The sequence below is a fragment of the Tenrec ecaudatus genome, chromosome 8 (genome assembly GCF_050624435.1).
Source record: "Tenrec ecaudatus isolate mTenEca1 chromosome 8, mTenEca1.hap1, whole genome shotgun sequence".
NCBI classification, from domain to species: domain Eukaryota; kingdom Metazoa; phylum Chordata; class Mammalia; order Afrosoricida; family Tenrecidae; genus Tenrec; species Tenrec ecaudatus.
Window position 1 is genome coordinate 153,907,466 of NC_134537.1, and position 17,792 is coordinate 153,925,257.

The 17,792-nt window shown below is 42.1% G+C and overlaps 1 protein-coding gene across 3 annotated transcripts in view; it reads left to right on the plus strand.

The window, feature by feature from the left end:
- Window positions 1-33: 33 nt before the first annotated feature.
- SMC6 (structural maintenance of chromosomes 6) overlaps window positions 34-17,792 on the plus strand; it is a 79,562-nt gene continuing 61,803 nt past the window's right edge. For 2 of the 3 annotated variants that reach the window (XM_075557079.1, XM_075557078.1), the window contains exons 1-4: window positions 35-252; window positions 8,363-8,485; window positions 11,533-11,650; window positions 13,884-13,989. In XM_075557079.1, coding sequence (XP_075413194.1) covers window positions 8,369-8,485; window positions 11,533-11,650; window positions 13,884-13,989 — 341 coding nt within the window. In that variant the 5' untranslated portion in view covers window positions 35-252; window positions 8,363-8,368. Of the gene's footprint in view, window positions 253-8,362; window positions 8,486-11,532; window positions 11,651-13,883; window positions 13,990-17,792 lie in introns of all 3 variants that reach the window. The other variant, XM_075557080.1, reaches the window with a different exon arrangement.

Sequence of the window (17,792 nt, forward strand, 5' to 3'; positions counted from 1 at the left end):
AGCAGGACTTCCGGTCCTGAGCGGCGCAAGCGCAGAGCGAAAGCCCGGGCCGCAGGGGGAGGCGGGGCGCAGGCGCGGACTCTCCCGCCGTGCGCGCCGCGGCTGCGGGGCTCCTGCTTTCGCCTGCGGCAGGCGCGCGGTCCAGGGCCGGCCAACGGCGGCTGACGGGGTTCGAGACGCCCTCGCGGTGCCTGTAGCTTTCTCGCCCCCCTCGCCAGTCGGCTTCCTCTGGGAGATTACGACTCGTCGGAGGTAGGGTGAGGGTGCGCACTGTCGCTCCTGCTCCGGGATCCGCGGGTTGGCTGGCGCCCACTCAGTGGAGAGAGCGAGCAGCGGGTCCCCGGAGCTGCGGGGGCGCCCAGGGTGGCCCCCGCGGACCCGGACGGGGGCCCTGGTGGCCTTGGGCTGGTGGGCAGGTAGAAGTCCTCGCGCCCTCTCTGCGGGCGGCTCAGGTCGTCTCAGCCGCGGGAAAATCTTGGCGGTGTGCGCGGGGTACCTCCCTCCTCGCGGCGGGGAGTCCGTATTCCTAAATGCCCAGCCGTGGGCTTCCGTCCGGAATGACCCGGGGAGGCTGGGCTCGGGAATGGGGCTCTCGTGAGCGAGAACTCACGGACGCGTGCAGCCCTCGACGTCTATCAGAGGGGTCTATGTCATTTGAGTTGGGGTTGTTTTCAGGAGAACATACTATCCTGTAGGAAAATGAAATCGTGAGATGGGAAAGTCTCTCTCTGCCGCTCTCCCCCCTCCCATGACATTGTATTTGCCCCTTTGTGGAAATGAACTTGAGGAGCCCGATTTTAGAATTGCGGAAAACTGGTTGAGAAGGGTCCTGGGACCAATCGAATTTCAGATAAAATTATGCTAATTCGTAGAAGGAAGAACTATTCGGTGTTTAAAAAAAGACAATTTATGTGAGGTCTCATTATATAAGTGGGATATTAAAGGACAGCCTTGCAGACTAGCTCTTTAGTGACAATTCTCTATATAATGCAAATTCTCAGGAATTAATGTCCAAATTCCCTAGTAGACGGCTGCTATGTAGTCTTTTGATATGGGAAATAGCTTACACAGTGGCCTGCCAACGGTTTCATGGATGCTGTGGGCATAAGGAGGGAGCATACTGGAATATGGGAATTTCTTTCCACTGGGCTGAATCGACTCTATGGCGGTGAAGTTGGTTTGGACTCCCCGTGCCGGGATAGGACGTTTCCGAAGCCGTGTATCTACAGGATCAGGCCAGCCTCAGCTCTGTCACCTGGAGACGGATGGGTTTAAACCACAATTAGCGGTCTGGTCTGCCGTCCGCTGTCCAATGCATACCCAACAGCGCCGCCAAGGCGCCTTCACTTTTTCTCATTCAACTACTGTAAAACATACGGTTTCACTTTTATTATATAGGTGAAACATAACTTTACCTTTGGTTATGTGTTATCTTTTTTCCCGGATTAGGTGCAATTTTACAATACTTTAGAAATCATTAGGGTGAAAGTATGTTTCCGTGTTGTTGGCGCCTGTGCCAATTTCCGTTCTCTTATTGTCAATTGGGGGAAATAGCATCATACCTAACTTACAAGATTCTTATGACAACTAATATAAAACATAGTTATATTGGCATAAAGCAAGTACAGATGTCATGCTTGAGTAGTTATGTGACAAACAAGTTAGATTACTGAGTGTCTAACCCAATGCCATGGAACTGATTAGGACTGACCCTGTGAAGAGTTTCTAGGACTATGGATCTTTATGGGAACTGACAGCCTTATCCTTCTCCCCCTGAGCAGTCGACTAGTGGGTTTGAACCACCAACCCCACCAGGGCTCCTGTTGAGTGTGTATAACACCTGCCTAAAATTTCATTATCATTGTCAGACCAAAGTTAGAAAAGTTAAAAGGTGCACTTGGCTTACTTTCAGGAATTGATAAAGGACTGAAGATTTTGTCATGGTAGGATGCATTGTACTTAAGACATAATTGAATGCCAAGGATACATGGGCACCAATTACTCCAGTTGGCCGAGGGTCAAGTGTGTAGTTGGTTACTTTTATTCACATTAGCATCTTGGATTTGCTAAATGGGTTACTACATCTCTTCTCATCCTAAGTACATTCCCTGATGATCAAATGCAAACTACTCTCTGAAGATTTTCTTGACCCACCTTCTGCACACTCTGTATTCCTGGCATTCGTACTTACTGATGTCTCTGGTCTCAGTATTTTAGGCGTTAGTCGGTTGTTAAGTGTCATTGAGTCAGGTCTGTTGCGCCACACCCTGCACATCAGAAGGAAGCCACTGGGTCTGTGCTAGTCTCACAGTTTTCCTAGGTTTAAGCCCATTTTTGCAGCGGCTGTGTCAGCCCATCTCACCCAGGGCCGTTTTCACTTTTACTCACCCTCTCCCTGGAAGCACTTCCAATAAAATGATTTTGTTTTTATTCCTTCCTTTCCAAACCCGCTCTTTCTATCTATAATGAAGATTGTTTCCGAAGATTAAACACAGTAACGTTATAAAGCAAGCCTATACATTTATTGTTAATACTATTTTAGAGGAACACATAACAGTGAAATCTGTTTTGTTTTTTATATTTAATTGCTAAAGAAGCTTTATTATCTATGAAGGATGTATCTCCACCCCATAAAAACAGATTTTTTTTTTAAAGCTAAGTGTTTAAATTTTTTAACAAAACAACTTTTTCACCTTCAAAGTACTCTTCTTTATACTTCATACATTTGTCAAATCTGTGATTCCATTTTGGAAACATTTTTCAAACTCATCTGTTTGGATGGCTGATGGCTTCTCTCTGGATTTTCCTTCTCTACATTGCCAAATCTCTGACCTTTCATGTCCCTATTCATTCACAGAAACATAAAGAAGTCACAGGGAGCTAGATCAGGTGAGTAAGGCAAATGGCGAAAGAGAGGCATACTGGGTTTTTTTTTTTGCCAAAAACTACCACACTGAGACGGCTGTGTGAGCAGGTGCATTGTCGTGGTGGCAAAAGCAGTCCCTAGCCTGCCACAAATCAGGCCTCTTTTTTTTTTTTGTCACACACTGTTATGCAATCTTTTCAGAATCTCTGAATAGAAAGCTTGATTAAGTCTGACCTGTTGAAATGAACACCAACTGTACCACAAGTTGACATTTTTATCTGTTGGGGAATTGGACGGAGTCCAGAATGAGGTTTGTCATCAATGGACGTTTCACCTTTTTTGAAACGTGGTTTTGCACACTTGAGTTTTCCCATAGAGCTGCCCTTATAAGCTTTGTGCAACATCACAATCGTTTCTGCGGCATTTTTCCTGAGCAGGAAGCCAGATTTCACAGCTGCATGCGTTTTGCTTCAGTCAGCCCTCACAAAATATGAGGTTCATGAAAAAGTTCACTGTGACAAGAGAGAACCTTCCCAGGTGATGCCACTGGGTGCACTAACTCAGAGTGGGTTGCTTGATGCTTGCCCAGCAGGGAAAAAGTGTACTAGGAGAGTTACCCTCTGCCCAGTGCAATTCCGGTTTTTTGGGGGGATACCACCTTGTATTACATCTCATGATTTCATATTATATTTGAAGCGGTGTGCTTCATTAGTTCACTATATTAAAAAAGTGAGACTTTACTGTAGAATGAATATGTCCGTTGTGCTGAAGTAATAGAAACACAAATTCAGCTGTGTAGCAGCAGTTGGGGTTTTGTTTTTTAAGACCGTGGCTGTCCATTGAAAAGCCCTGGGGGTGCTGTGGCTGAACATCGGACTTCTAGTGCAGATTAGTGGTTCAAGCCAACCAGCTGCTCTGGGAGAAAGATGAGTTTCTCTGCACCTGCAAAGATTTACAGTCTTGAAAACCTGACAGAATTGACTTGATGGCAGTGGTTTTAGGTTTTGGGTTTGGTTGCCTATTAATGTCTGTTTTCTCTGCTATTAATCCTTACATTGAAACTAATGGGAAGTCTGGATTGTTAAGTACTCACAATAACATAATTTAGAATGTATAGTTCTATCAAATGATATTTAATCAAATTCCTTGTGTATATGCATGCCACAGTGAATCTCTACATTTTCCTTCGTGAACTCTTTATCAATATCTACATATCTGTTACTGCTTCTGCTCTAATGGAGTTTGCTTCTTGCAAGGGAGTCATGACCTGTATACCTAACTCTACTTTTTAATTATAAATAAATATTAAGGACAATAGAGAGTTCTAAACGTACCCTGGTGGTCCAGTGTTCACACCATTTGGCTTCAAAAGTTTGGCAGTTCAAGCTCACCAGGTACTCCGAGAGAGAGATGCTGCAGTTCACGTCCATGAAGAGTTGCAGTCGTTGTAGAAACCCAATGGGGAAGTTCTGTTTTGTATTATAGGGCCAGTATGGGTCAGAATAGACCTCATGCCAGTGGATTTATGAGGAATTCTATGGATATATTGAAAATCCCAGAGAAGTACTCTGCCCTCTTTTTTTTAATGTAGTCTAGAATATTTCAAAGCATTTTTCCTTGTATTTATTTATTGTTGGTTTTTTTGCGTGCCTCTGAAACAGTTTTCATATTTTAACTAGTATCTAGTTCTTAGGACACTCATGTGTTTTTAAAAATCCATCTTCACTGAATTATAGTGATTCTAAAGCTAGGATTCCCTCAGTGCCCCTAAGTGCTTGTTGTCATGGCAACCTCATAGCAAACTGCAAATCCCAAGCCAAACCCAACAAATAGAAAGCATGGCCATCATTTGTTTGTGCGTGCACAGCCTTGTGGGTAGCGTAGCACATCACATTCAATGTCAGAAGCATTACCCTTAGTGCATCTTTCCTGCAGTTTGCTTGAAAAAATGTTTTAATGGAAGTGGTAAATGGCCTGAAGGTAGCATCTGACCTCAGAATCAAAATCAACGGCATCTTAAAAAACCCAAAAAAACCACAACAGCATCAGTGGTCCCAGGCCTATGCCTAGGAGAAAAAGGCCAGACATTCCTCCACCTTCCAACCTTCAGCAAGTCAGTTCTGAAGCATATTAACCCCTTGGGCCTAGCATCACTGCCCCGTGTGGGTGGTTTCAAGGCTGCAGAAGTTTACAGGCGTAGAAAGTCTTCTTTCTCCATTGGAGCAGATGGTGGTTTTGAACTGCCCTGCGATTAGCATTCCATCCTGTAACACTACGCCATTGGTTAGTTGGAATTGGTCATTAAAATTGTTCAGGATGCAGGTGTGGGCAGCCATTTCTTACTGTGCCTGCAGACTTCCTCTCTCATTGCCTTCCTCTGCCTCTTAAGCCCCCAGTCACCGCCCCTTGACCTCTGCTCTGCTTAGGCAGTGTTACAAAAAGCACTGCTGACAAATGGGCACAGGCCACTTAAGCTCTGGGTAGGCAAACCTAGCTCCCAAGGCAAGTGCTCAGGAGGTACCCCTTGATTTGCAATCAAGACCCTTGCCCAAAGACATCAACTTTCTTGCTACTGGCCAGAAAGCCTGTTGTGATTTGTCTTCGTGGTGGTGCTGCCACCACTGCCTCCGGCATCACCTTTCTCTGTCGCCTTAGAGAGGGTCAGCATGTAATGATCTGGGAGTCCAAGGGCTGGCTTCTGCTTTCAGCTCTTCTTTCCTGATAAGATGCTTTCCTTTGCCACTTCTGAGATGTCGCCTTTTAAACCTAGCAGGTTAAAGTTCTATGCATCCTGTATGGTGGCCCCGCCTTACGTGGGTGTTATATATTTTATTTATGTACGCAACCTGCCTGGTGGACCTCATACACCTCACATTTGCATAGTGCTGACCCGGTCATTTAGTAGGAATTTCAAAGACTGTGGATGGAAGAGCCATGTCAAGTAATTCATTGTCCCTGCCCCCATCAGTAAAATATAGAATTAGTCAGCTGTTGTCTGTCAGAGGGTACGCCAAGGGCAAGGTCATATGTTAGGTGTTAACGACAGTGCCTAAGAGGGCATTTCTTGTTAAGAACAGCAAAATTATAATGCTTTCTCTTTCTATTTTAGAATAAGTAAATTGTCCACTGCCAGCAAGTTGATTCCAACTTCCAAGGGCCCAAATGGGGTTTCCAAAGCTGTAACTCTTTCCAGGAGCTGCTGCGAAGGGGCTAACAGGCGGCCTCAAACTATGGCCCGCAGGCCACATGCGGCCCGCCGTGGACATTATCCTGCCCACCAGGTGTTTTTGCCCTGTTTGTTTTTTTACTTCAAAATAAGATATGTGCAGTGTGCACAGGAATTTGTTCATAGGTTTTTAAAAAGCTATAGTCCGGCCCTCCAACGGGCCTGAAGGACAGTGAACTGGCCCCACCCTGTTTAAAAAGTGTGAGGATCCCTGGGCTAGAGACTGAGTGGGGGAAACGGAAGTGCATTTGGGAAAATAATGGCCTTAGAATTCAAGGGGAATCCTGATTGGTGAAAATTATAAGTGTACTCTGCTGATAACTGAGAAGTTGGAAGTTTGAGATAACCTCCAAGGAGAGAGGCCATAAATCAGTCATCGAAAACCCTGTGATGCACAGTTCCACCCTGAGGCTATCGGGAGCTGGAATTAACATGGCGGTAACGGACTTGATTAATATTCCATTGAAATTGGAATTAACAAATTGAAACTAGTATACAATGATTTTCATAATAGTAGTGTGTTTCAGGTGAAAGCTCACATTGAAAAATGTTTACACAAATGGTTGGTTGACCTTGCTTACATTTCCACAATGTGTCATCATTCTCATTATTGGTTTTTTATTTCTCTTTATTAATTTATCCTTTCGAGTCAGTAAATGGTCACCCTTTGGTTTCCTGTCCTTGATTATTTAAAGGGGCACAGTGCTCAGTTGAAGGTGCTATTTATTTATTTTGTAAACGGTCGGTTATTTGAATGTCGGTTATTTGAATGTCAAATGACCTCCAGACCCGCCTTCACTTTCAAGTTCAGAGGCATTTTAGGAATTCTGCTACTCTTGTTTCCTCCAGTAAGTTTGGCCTTTTTTAGGAATTTGAGGCTTGCTCTACATTTCTCACCCATTCTGCACACGACCTTCTCTGGTGTGCTTCTAGAGGTCTTCTGGTCTCACGCAGCACGAGGCCGTGGTTCCTGGGGCTTTTAGTCCTGCCAGCGAGAGTTTCTGTTTGTAGGGCTTGGTTTCCTTCATTCTCTTTTGTTCCCGGTGGGTAGCGACACCATAGTTTGCTCGGTCTTCTCCCACATCCATTGTTTCTCTGCCCTCATTCTCATGAGTTCTCTCTCTGCACAGCCTGCCTGGTGTGAAACCACCCTTGCCATGCCTCTCTCGTACACCCTCGGGCCTACGCTTGTGGGACTGCATGCAGGTACCATCGGGAGAAAGCTGAGATGAGTTACAGTCGCGGGAAACTCACGATAGATCTAGCTTGTTCTACAGGGTTACTGCGAGTCAGAATCGACTCAATAGCAGTGAGTTTTTTTTAATAATACATATCAAATCCAGTTATCTCTTCCAATGAAGAATGATTAGGGCTTTTCGGTTCAGATTCATGGGAGAGAAATCTCATTTTGTCTTCTGTTACCATGAGGAAGAAGGGGAGCCAAGTCTATGCACAAAGACCGTTACTGTAGTCCACGTTGGGGCAAGTTAAATGAATTGAGGCTTGAAAGAATCCTTCATATTCTTATAGCTTGCAGACTTTTAATTAACCACGTTATGGATTTTTTGTCTATCTAGAAAACTGACTAGTTTTCCACTGTTTGAATCTTAAATACACTTTAAAGAAAGAAAAGTGCAGGCAATAGGCAGGGTAGTCATGAAGTTTATTTTCAATCACAGTCTATTAACTGTCACTTGAAGTTCAGTATTAACAAGTTTCGCAACAATTTCCTGAGACTTAAATTAACTCCCTAAGTCCAAGCATCTGGTTGTCCATGGACTGGCACAGACAACACAGCTGTCCCTGAGGAAACACTGAAGAGGATCTATCACCACTGCCAAGCAGCATGGCTCCGATGCATGCCTTTTGGGGGAGGGGGGAAGGGGGAGGAATAAAACAGATAAAAGGAAGTTGTCTGATTTGCTGTTACATCATAACTTGCAGAAATTACTCTAGGGTAATTTTAGATGTCATTATGTTATCTCTATAAATAGATTTAGGAAAATAGAAACTAGTTACAAAATTAAAATTGCTAACTTTAGGAATTTGGGATTCAAAGCATGTAGATAGTCTCAAATATAGGTAGCATTGTAATCACAGCGAAGTCTTAAAGCCAAGTAAGTGTAGAATATACATATATTTATGGGCATGCTACTTAAAACTTAATAAGGCTTATATGATTTATTATGTTAAATTTAATGTATCTGGACCAGCCACAGATCTCAAAATTGATTAAAATCATCATGTTTAATGTTTTCAATGTTTTTCAGAACCTGATGGCCAAAAGAAAGGAAGAAAATTTCTCATCTCCTGAAAATGCCAAAAGATCCAGACAAGAAGAGGCGGAGGATTTTGATAAAGATGGTGACGAGTTTAATGGCACCTCCACATTGGTAAGGACAGAATTAGCTCATGTCTGCTTTATAAATGGAATTTTTTTGGTAGTTTAGAATCAAGAAAGATGATAAGGTTGTTTAAAAGCTAAGGTGGAAAAACTGTATTCTGATTCATTTTGAACTTGATGGTAATTATTAGAGAAAATTCAGTGAAACAGGTCTGTGGTTTTTTTGGGTTTGGTAAAGATCAATAAACTTTACAAATGTCAGGAATGATACAGTGAGTGAGTGCGACTATAAACCTGCAGGCATTGGAAAGATAAAGGAGGGCTAACTGTGTATAACTCTAGCAGCCCTGGTGGTGTAGTCAGCAGGTGTCCTCAAACTGGCCTGTCCAGGACATTATCCGGCCCGCCGGGGGTTTTTGCCCCGTTTGTTTTTTTACTTCAAAATAAGATATGTGCAGAGTGCATAGGAAGTTGTTCATAGTTTTTTTTTTTTTTTAAACTATAGTCTGACTCTCCAACGGGTCTGAGGGACAGTGAACTGGCCCCCTGTTTTAAAAGTTTGGGGACTCCTGGTATAGTGGGTTGCCGCTTTGGACTCTTAGCCACAAGATCAGTAGTTCAAAACTACCAGCTCCTTTGTGGGAGAAAGATGAGGCTTTCTAATCATATGAGATCTCAGAAACTCACAGGGCCAGTGACCTTTAGGGTCACTCTGAGTTGGAATTGACTTAATGGTAGTGAGTGAATGAGTGAGTTTATTACTTAGCACACATACATTTGAAACCTTGATAATGTGGGAGTCTGGATTATTGATAGGAATGTGGTTGGGGACCTACATTCAGTGTCACAGTTGGCCGCCACTTTTAAGTGGGACACTGCTGGCTATTTCCTGTCCTGGTCAAAACCCGAGGCACAAGAGATTTGATTTGATTACTGTGCACCTTGCCCTTGTTACCATAGGCTGTAACTAGACTTTTACCATCAGTTCAGAGCTTTGCGTGATCCACAAAAGGAAAAATTGATGTCTTAGAAATCATCGAAATTTACACTTTTACTCTACAAAAGACTAATAAAAACCTTACATTGAAAAGAGTAAGGTGGAAGAACTGCCTTTCGAGGGGGCGAGAGAAACAGCGGAGGCATGGAATGTTGTTTAATGTTTCTGCTTTCTTCGTTTAAATGATAAAATTATATCATTAAAGCTGAAGTAGTTCATGCAAATCTTTTTAAAGTTGACTACATCAACTATTTTGGGATGAGAAGACTGAAAAACACCGATAGTTGTGAGGTGGACTTTGTGGAGATTCCTTTTATTTTAATGGCTTTGTCCCTGGTCCTGAGGGGGTTATAGGGAGCACGAAATAAACACAAGAAGCCAATCACTGAAGAGCACCATTATGTGATTCTTAACTTCCAGAATGACCAAATCTCTAGAGGGGAAGTAAGGCTGTGAGGACTGGGCTAGGGGGGTGGTATTCACGGGGACAGTTTCCTTTTGAGGCAATGACTGTGCCTTGCAGTTGACTGGTAAATGCACCTCCAAACATTCTAAAAGCCATTGAATTGTACACTTTAAGTGGGATTTGAGCTATTGCAATAAAGCTCTTTTACAAGAATAAATGAGTAAATATTTACTGAAACCTCTGTGCCCCCCCAAAAGAGCTTTGAATGATTGCAAGTTATATGACAAAGTGGAGAAAGTCTTGGCAAACCACAGAGGTGACTCACGAAAGGAGCCCTGGTGGTGCTGTGGTTAAGGACTAGACTGGTAGCCATTGACCACAGCAATGAGGATTTACCATCACACACAGACTCGGACTAGAAGCACGACGTGAATGGATAAACCAACTGCGGTGTACCAGACCAGGAAGTACCACCAGATCTACAGGCGCAAGCTATCGATGCAAGCAGCAAAGTAGATGAATCGCTAGAAAGTTATTCTGGAGAAAGATTTCTTACAGTGTGATTTCATTGATGTAGTGTTCTTGGAATGACAACTAGATAACAGTTGTTGGGATGGCCTGGTGAATGCTGGATGGTGATAAAGGGACAATATGAGGGGTCTTTGTGAGAGAAATATTCTATGCCTGGACTGCATCCCCTTAGATACTTGGCCTATCGTATCTGTTGTATACTATAGTTTTGTAAGATGTTGCCAATAATGGAGAATGGGTGGAGTGCACACAAGAATGCTGTAATTCACAACTGCCTATAGAATTAGAATTATCAAGATTTTCAACATTAGAATTTAATTTTAAAACATTCTTTCAACTAAGGTCTTCTTTATTGTGTTTATATGAGGATATAAGTAATTTGTACTTTTTCATAAGTTGTCTATCCAGAAGAGGAGATCCAGGAAATATCTTTTTTAGAAATCATTGAAACAACTGGAGGCATTAAAGCAGTTTGCAAAAAAAAATTGAAGGACTGTAGTATAAAATAGACTAGATTGATTTATTCTGTTACTCGATAACTACAAGGACAAGTGAGTATTGCGTATCAAACCCTTGCTTAAAATGCTTATACATGTTAATCCTGACATAGCCTTAAAATAAAATGGTTACTTATAGATTAGGAAGTTGTATATTCTTCATACATTACCACAAATCATGTAGCTCTGATCTTACCTGGCAGACCCAGAAAGGCAAATAAAAAAATCTTTTAGGAATATTGTCTCTTACTCTTTGAATTGACTGTGAGTTGGCCTATCATTTCAGATAATTTTATATTCAAAGCATGATTTGTGCATGCTAATGGCCTTGTGGATAGAAACTAGGGATTCTGCTAAACATCATATAATGCACACAAAAAGTTCCTGATAACTGAAAAATTATCTGGTCTCCAAAGTCAATGATTAGATCCTTTAGAAAGACTGTAATAAACTGTGACTTATTTGGCAAGTTAGTTTATTAGTTCCATTACATTGGTATGACAGTGTGAACGTTCCTATTGTATTTCACTTTCTTCCCTGATGGAAGTTAACATTTCTGGAAAACAATGCTTTCATTGGTCGTATCCCTATCAGTACATGTTCGGGTGAGTACAGTGAGTGAGCTAGATAGATTGACTGTTTGTCTTTTTTGTTTTTAATTACAGACTGCAGCAGAAGTTGGAATAATTGAGAGTATTCAACTAAAGAACTTCATGTGTCATTCTATGCTTGGTCCCTTTAAATTCGGATCTAATGTTAACTTTGTTGTTGGAAACAATGGAAGTGAGTTTGCCCTTCTTCCCATTTGAATTGTAATAGTGAATTCAGATCAGAATGCATTAAAGTTGTTTAATTGGTTACTAGTACTTATAAGTCTTTGTTCTGTAGATTTATATCTTGTAAATATAAACAGTCTTCAGTATTTACAGCCACCATACACATTTAGAAAATAGTGAGTTTACGAGGTTATTTATTTATTCATTCAGTAGGGATAGATACCCCTTTTTTCTTTTTTTTCAGAATCTGTCTACTGTATGTACCACCAAAAAAGTAGATGATCCATTTTCATTATATTGGATACAGCCTTGTACCTTATCTCTACTAGATGTTATAATTGGGTATCAATAAAGTATGATGTGAACCCAAAAGTGGGAGTGACTAATTCTCACTATTGTGGCCACTGAAAACTTTTAAGTAAGACAAGATAGTATTCATGCTAGCTCTTCAGTGGAAATTGTAGTCTCATTAGGGAGGAAGAAGCTGAGAGGGTCTAGACAGGGTTTGCTCATCTACTGAGATTTGGAGGGAGTTAAGTGTGTCTGAGGAGTGGTTAATGGCCCTGTAAACCTTTATCATGTAGATGATCGCCAAAAGCTGATGAGTTAAGTTATATTGCTGATCACATGACTGAGGATCTTGGATGTTAGAAGAGGGATTTGGGGATTCCATTCAGAAGTCAGTGGAGAATTGCTAAATACTTTTGAGTGAAGGGGATAGCATGGTCAATGTTTGTGAAAAACACTGGCCACATTATGGAAGATGGATTAGAAGGAGGGAGAAAGACTAGTTAGTGAGCTCCTGTGGAGAACCTGACTGAGATGATCCACATGGAGAGAAGGCTTGCCCAGAGTTCACCGACCTGTGACCTGGCTGGGATGTAAAAGTAGGTGTCTGGGGAGGGACTTCAAAACGTTTATGGAAAATTCCATTGTCTTTCCATTCAGTTTTTTCTCAAACATTTGAAGCTCTATCATAATATAGTTCCATATTCCATTCAGTTGCCGTTTGTTTTCTTTACCATTCAGTTAAGGAGAAACTTTTCAAAAATAGGGGATGAACAGAAACCGTATACATGCTACAGAGAATAAGTAGAAAGAAAGATCGAATGGCTCTGCATTTGGGACTTTCCTTCCATAAACATGGAAGAAAGTAATGGAAGTAGTTGGACAACGGTGAAATTGATAAAGAAGAGAAAGAAGAGACTCACAATAAGAACTTACAGTGCATTCCAGGAACTTAGTTGGGCAGCGGTAGTTTTGGTTAATTTGGGGTATTGGGTAGAGGGTCATGGTGCTGCTGTTGGGTTAGCATTGGGCTGCTATCCACAAGGTCGGCAGTTCAAGCCCATCAGCTGAGAGGATGAGTTACACCCTCGGAAACCCTGTGCAAGGTTGATTCAGAATTCACTTGATCTCCATGGACATGGTTTGGTTGTGGTGTGACGGGTCATGATCTGATAAGAGATGATCAAAATGGTGATTATAAAGTTCAGAAAATGATACCATATTCTGGGTCATTCATATATTTTGGAATTTTAAATTGTGACATTTTAGGGTAAAAACTATTGTTCAAAGATAGGAAATAAATGGTATTTTAATTATAATATTAAAAGTATTGTAAATGCTAATTTTTCCCTTTTAAAGTTCATTTATTCACTGTTATTTGTATGCTCATTAAGTGCTGAAACTGGCAATACGGCGTGGAACTGAAAAATAAGCCACGTGGAGCTCTGGTTGATTAAATAGTTTTGGAAAAGGGTGGTGCAAATGGTCAAGTGCTGGACCACCACCCAAGTGGTACCTCAGGAAGAAGGCCTGGCCGCCTGGCTCTGAGGGGCACAGCCCGGAAAAGTCAGGCGCATGCAGTTTTACTCTGCACACGAGGGACCACCGTGGGTCAGGATCCTCATGTCCACAGAGGGATAAGTCCATCTCATAGGTCGATGAACCAAGATGATACAGTAAACGTCAGGATGAAAAGCCATCACAAGGATTTTTCTCATTTCCTTATTAATACTTATAATTTGCTCCACACCATGTTTTTTCCCCCAGTAGCAGCCATTAAGTATCTAAGGATATACACCTGTTTATTTTTTTCTTTTCTTCAAGTTTGGTGCCACCTCACTAGAAGTAAATTATAACTCCCTTCTAAAAATTTTATTTCATTGTAACACCAGTCAGTTTCTTGCCAAACTTTTTTGTTGTTGTTGTTGAGTAATTTTTCCTTGTTTGTTCAGGTGGGAAGAGTGCAGTGCTCACAGCTCTCATCGTTGGTCTCGGTGGAAAAGCAATTGCTACTAATAGAGGATCTTCGTTGAAAGGTTTTGTGAAAGATGGGCAGAAGTAAGTGTTGCTTTCTACCTGTATTCTCACCTTTTCAGTAAAGCAGCAGCCACGTTAGCGCCCCAGTTGGTGTTGCCATTCCTGGACATGAAGCAGCAACTCTGGGGATGCAGCAGCAGAGGTATCATCTCATCACCTGTGCTTGCCCTTGGTTTCCCGCATGGCCAACTTCTGTTTGCAGACAGATACCTTGTGTATGAATTATTGCCATGTCACTTGCTACCCACTTAACACTCTCCAGAAGTGTGATTTTTCTGGAAGAACCACCAGTGATGTGTAAATGCTTCCATAAACATTAGTATGTGGGAATATTTAAACACTGGGCTTTCTTGGCGCTTGACCCAAATTCACATCACCTACACTCCTGTGGTAGCGGCAACAACAGAGTCACTAGTCAGGTAAGGTCTCCAGAGATGTCAAGGCAGTAGTCCACCCTCTGACTTTGATTTTATACCGTTTATCCAGATGACTTAAGTAATGAGGAGTATAGTCTAATTGTTCACTATTGTGACACTTGGTGAATGCCAACATCATCCTACTCCTTAGATTTATATTTCTTTTATACACTTTATTTTCTTAGCTATATATTCATTGTCCAGTTTGCATCATCATGGACTTTGGGCCTTTTGCCATCTAGAAATCCTGTCTTCAGGCCATTCTCTTTATTCCTTTTAACGCCACCACAGATACCTCTGAAAGGATTCTTGTTTCTAGTAACAACTAGATGTCCTGAACTCTCTTGTACCAGAACCCAGTGGGAGGCTACTCTCACTGCTCATTCTTCTCTCATACACCCAGTGCCTAGGCATTTTGAAACATTGGTAACTAATGATGCTCTGCTCCCCAGCCCTGCCTCCATCCCCCCCAAAATTAAAAAGAGATTGGGGTTGGAATGTAAACCAGGATTAGGAGCCTTGTATGTATTTCTAGATACCTTAGGTTGCGTGACAAGAAAGCTTTCAGTTCAAAAGTTTTCAAAGAAAAGAATTGGTGAAAAGATGCAGAACATAATTTTCCATGCTATATGGCCTTGGAAAAGAACAATTTGTTAATAGTTCTTTGGCATATTTTGTCTCTTCTTAATCTTTATTTTTGACTTCCAACCCACCAAGGTCTTAGCTACTGAAACAAACTTATGTCTGAAGTAAACAGCCATGATGACATGTTTAATAGTTCCAACTCTTCTATTTTATCATGTGTAATTACCCCTTTCTGTTTGTCCAAATCATCATCTAGTCCACAGATTGCCAAGCTTATTTGGCCTACAACCCCCTTTTCGGGGAGCTGGGGGGAAGGTTACTCAGTGCCCCCCTGGCAATTAAAAATTCCATCCTATAGCTTTTAATCCAGGATAAAGTGTGGGTACCAGTTGCTGTGGTCCACCTGGAAGATTCCTGCCACCTGGGAAATGAACCCGGCCAGAAAACACAGCGGCCTCTCAAACAGAAGTTGCAGGAAGAAATTGCCTTCCATGTTCCATGATGTTTTATGTCTCGGAGATACTTGGAATATTTTTGGAAAGCACCTGGGCAAAAGGTTGCTTTTTGTTTCCTATTACGTGCCACTGTCCAAAGTTGAGAAAGAGGCCAAGTTGTTCCTGGGGCTTTGCGTACTTACATTTCTCCTGAAAGCGCTCTCACCGAGAGTCCCATCTCTCTACTCCACGGCACTGTAATTTCAGACATTGGACTCTATGGTTCGTGACCCAAATTCCTCATCAGTAAAGACCAGGCTGCTATTATGGAGAGAAAGCAGAGTGGGTGTCCAGCTCAGTGGTTCCTGTCTCTTTGCCCAAGTGTTTCGGGTAGTTCGTTACTAGGCTACTTAGCAACCTCTCCCTCCTTTTTTTAAAAGAAAGGTTGCTTCTTTTTACTAAATTCCCATCACAACAGCATACCCATGCCAAATGAAAATTAAATGCAGTAGTTATCTGGTTTAAGATTTAAGATGTTTTCCTGAGGCATATTCACTTAATATTAGATGATTCTATTAATAAAGTAAAATATTTTAGTGCTTCATTTGGTTGGCTAGGTTTCGTTCTCCTGTCACACTTAATGGTTCCCAAACTTGGACTATTCATTAGAATCAACATGAGAAACCTTTACAAATGCTGTTATGTATAACCTTTAAGACTATGCCCTAGTCAAATGCTGATTAAAATCTACCCCCAATCACGTCAGGTGGCTTTAGAAAAAGTAATCTGCCGTAAGGATGCACGGATGTTTATCTGGAAGCTGTGGAGTGGAAGTGCCACTGGATTGCGTGAGGGACCACAATGGAGAGACACTCAAGAACGAAATATGTTCTGTCTGCAGGCATTGTGTGTGTGTGTGTGTGTGTGTGTGTGTGTGTTGTCTCGTCTCCAGGGAGTGTGTGTGTGCACGCGCGTGCGCACGTGTGTGCATTTCTACATATCTTTGTCTCCAAGCCTCTGTCCCCCTCTCCTTTTATTCCATCTTACACTTCGTCTCTTTGATGTCCCTAATACTCCGCACACTCAGCGTCACCTCCTCACCTTCTGTACTCTCCTCCTGTGTCTCTTCTCGTGGCAAGTGTATATGTACAGGACCGTGTGTCTATTTAATTGTCTAAGGGAAGCTTATGCTCTGGCACACTATCCATGTGCCCCAGCATTTAGATTTTGTGTGTGTGTGTGTGTGTGTGTGTGTGTGTGAGAGAGAGAGAGAGAGAGAGAGAGAGAAAGAGAGAGAGAGAGAGAGAGACGTGAGTGTAGGGATCTGCTCTTGCTTCCTCAGGGTCTGATTGACTGTGCCACCAGCCATTGTTTGTGCCTCTGTGCAGATGCCTTCCCCAACTCTTACTTGTTTTTTGCCCCTACTTTCTTTCCACACTTAAAAAACCATCAACATTTTATTATAAATTGAGTGGAGGTTGTTATGGAGCAAATCAGTTTTCCATTCAGCAGTTCATTTTATGTCTTGTCCGTGATTGCAAATCCCACAATGTAACAGCTCTTAGCCCACTTCATCTGAGCTTCCTGGTTCCATTCCTCCTTTCCTAAGCCTCATATCAAGGAGTACTGTACAGTTGCTACCACAGTCAGTTTCAAAACATCCTATTTCTTGAGCTCCTTAATACCAGGTCCCCTTTATTCCCCTCCCATACTGGACCCCCCCAGGAACCCTTATTTTACTTGTTTTCTCTGTAGGTTCATCACTCCTGGGTTTCATATACTGAAAAACAAAACATGTAACAGGAGATCAAGAGGGCTTCCCACAGTGGCAAAATACATCAGAGATAAACCTCAATACCAGAAGGAAAAAAACCCAAATTGTTGAAAAACCAGATCAGGTCCAATGTGTATTGGGCATTGAGCAGGCTCTCAAGTACCCAGATTTTAACTGTTCTAATCGGGGTTATCATCTTGATCTAGAATCATCTCTCCAGTACTCTTAGCTTAGTAACCAGTTTTTTCCCATGCCTCCATTTATGGATAGAGAGAAATCACAAGAGGCTTATTTCCTGTGAAAATGTCAGAAATGTATCATGGCCTTCCACTTTCATCTCACAACTGAGGCTTTGGAACTATTTCCTCCTTTGGAGTATATGAATTACAATCCTTGTGCCATGATGTTTGTGTGCTTCTTCCTATAGACTTAGCTGACATCTCACTTAGAAGGCTGCTTGTTTGGAAACAAGTCTTTGAAATCCAATAGTCCCCACACTTTGCCTATAGCAACCATATCTTCTCTGTTCCCTTCCTGTGGGCAAGTATTGAGCAGGGCCATGATGTAAGAACTAGTTGTTCTTAAATTGGAGCTAGGATTTAGTGTGAGCCCTCA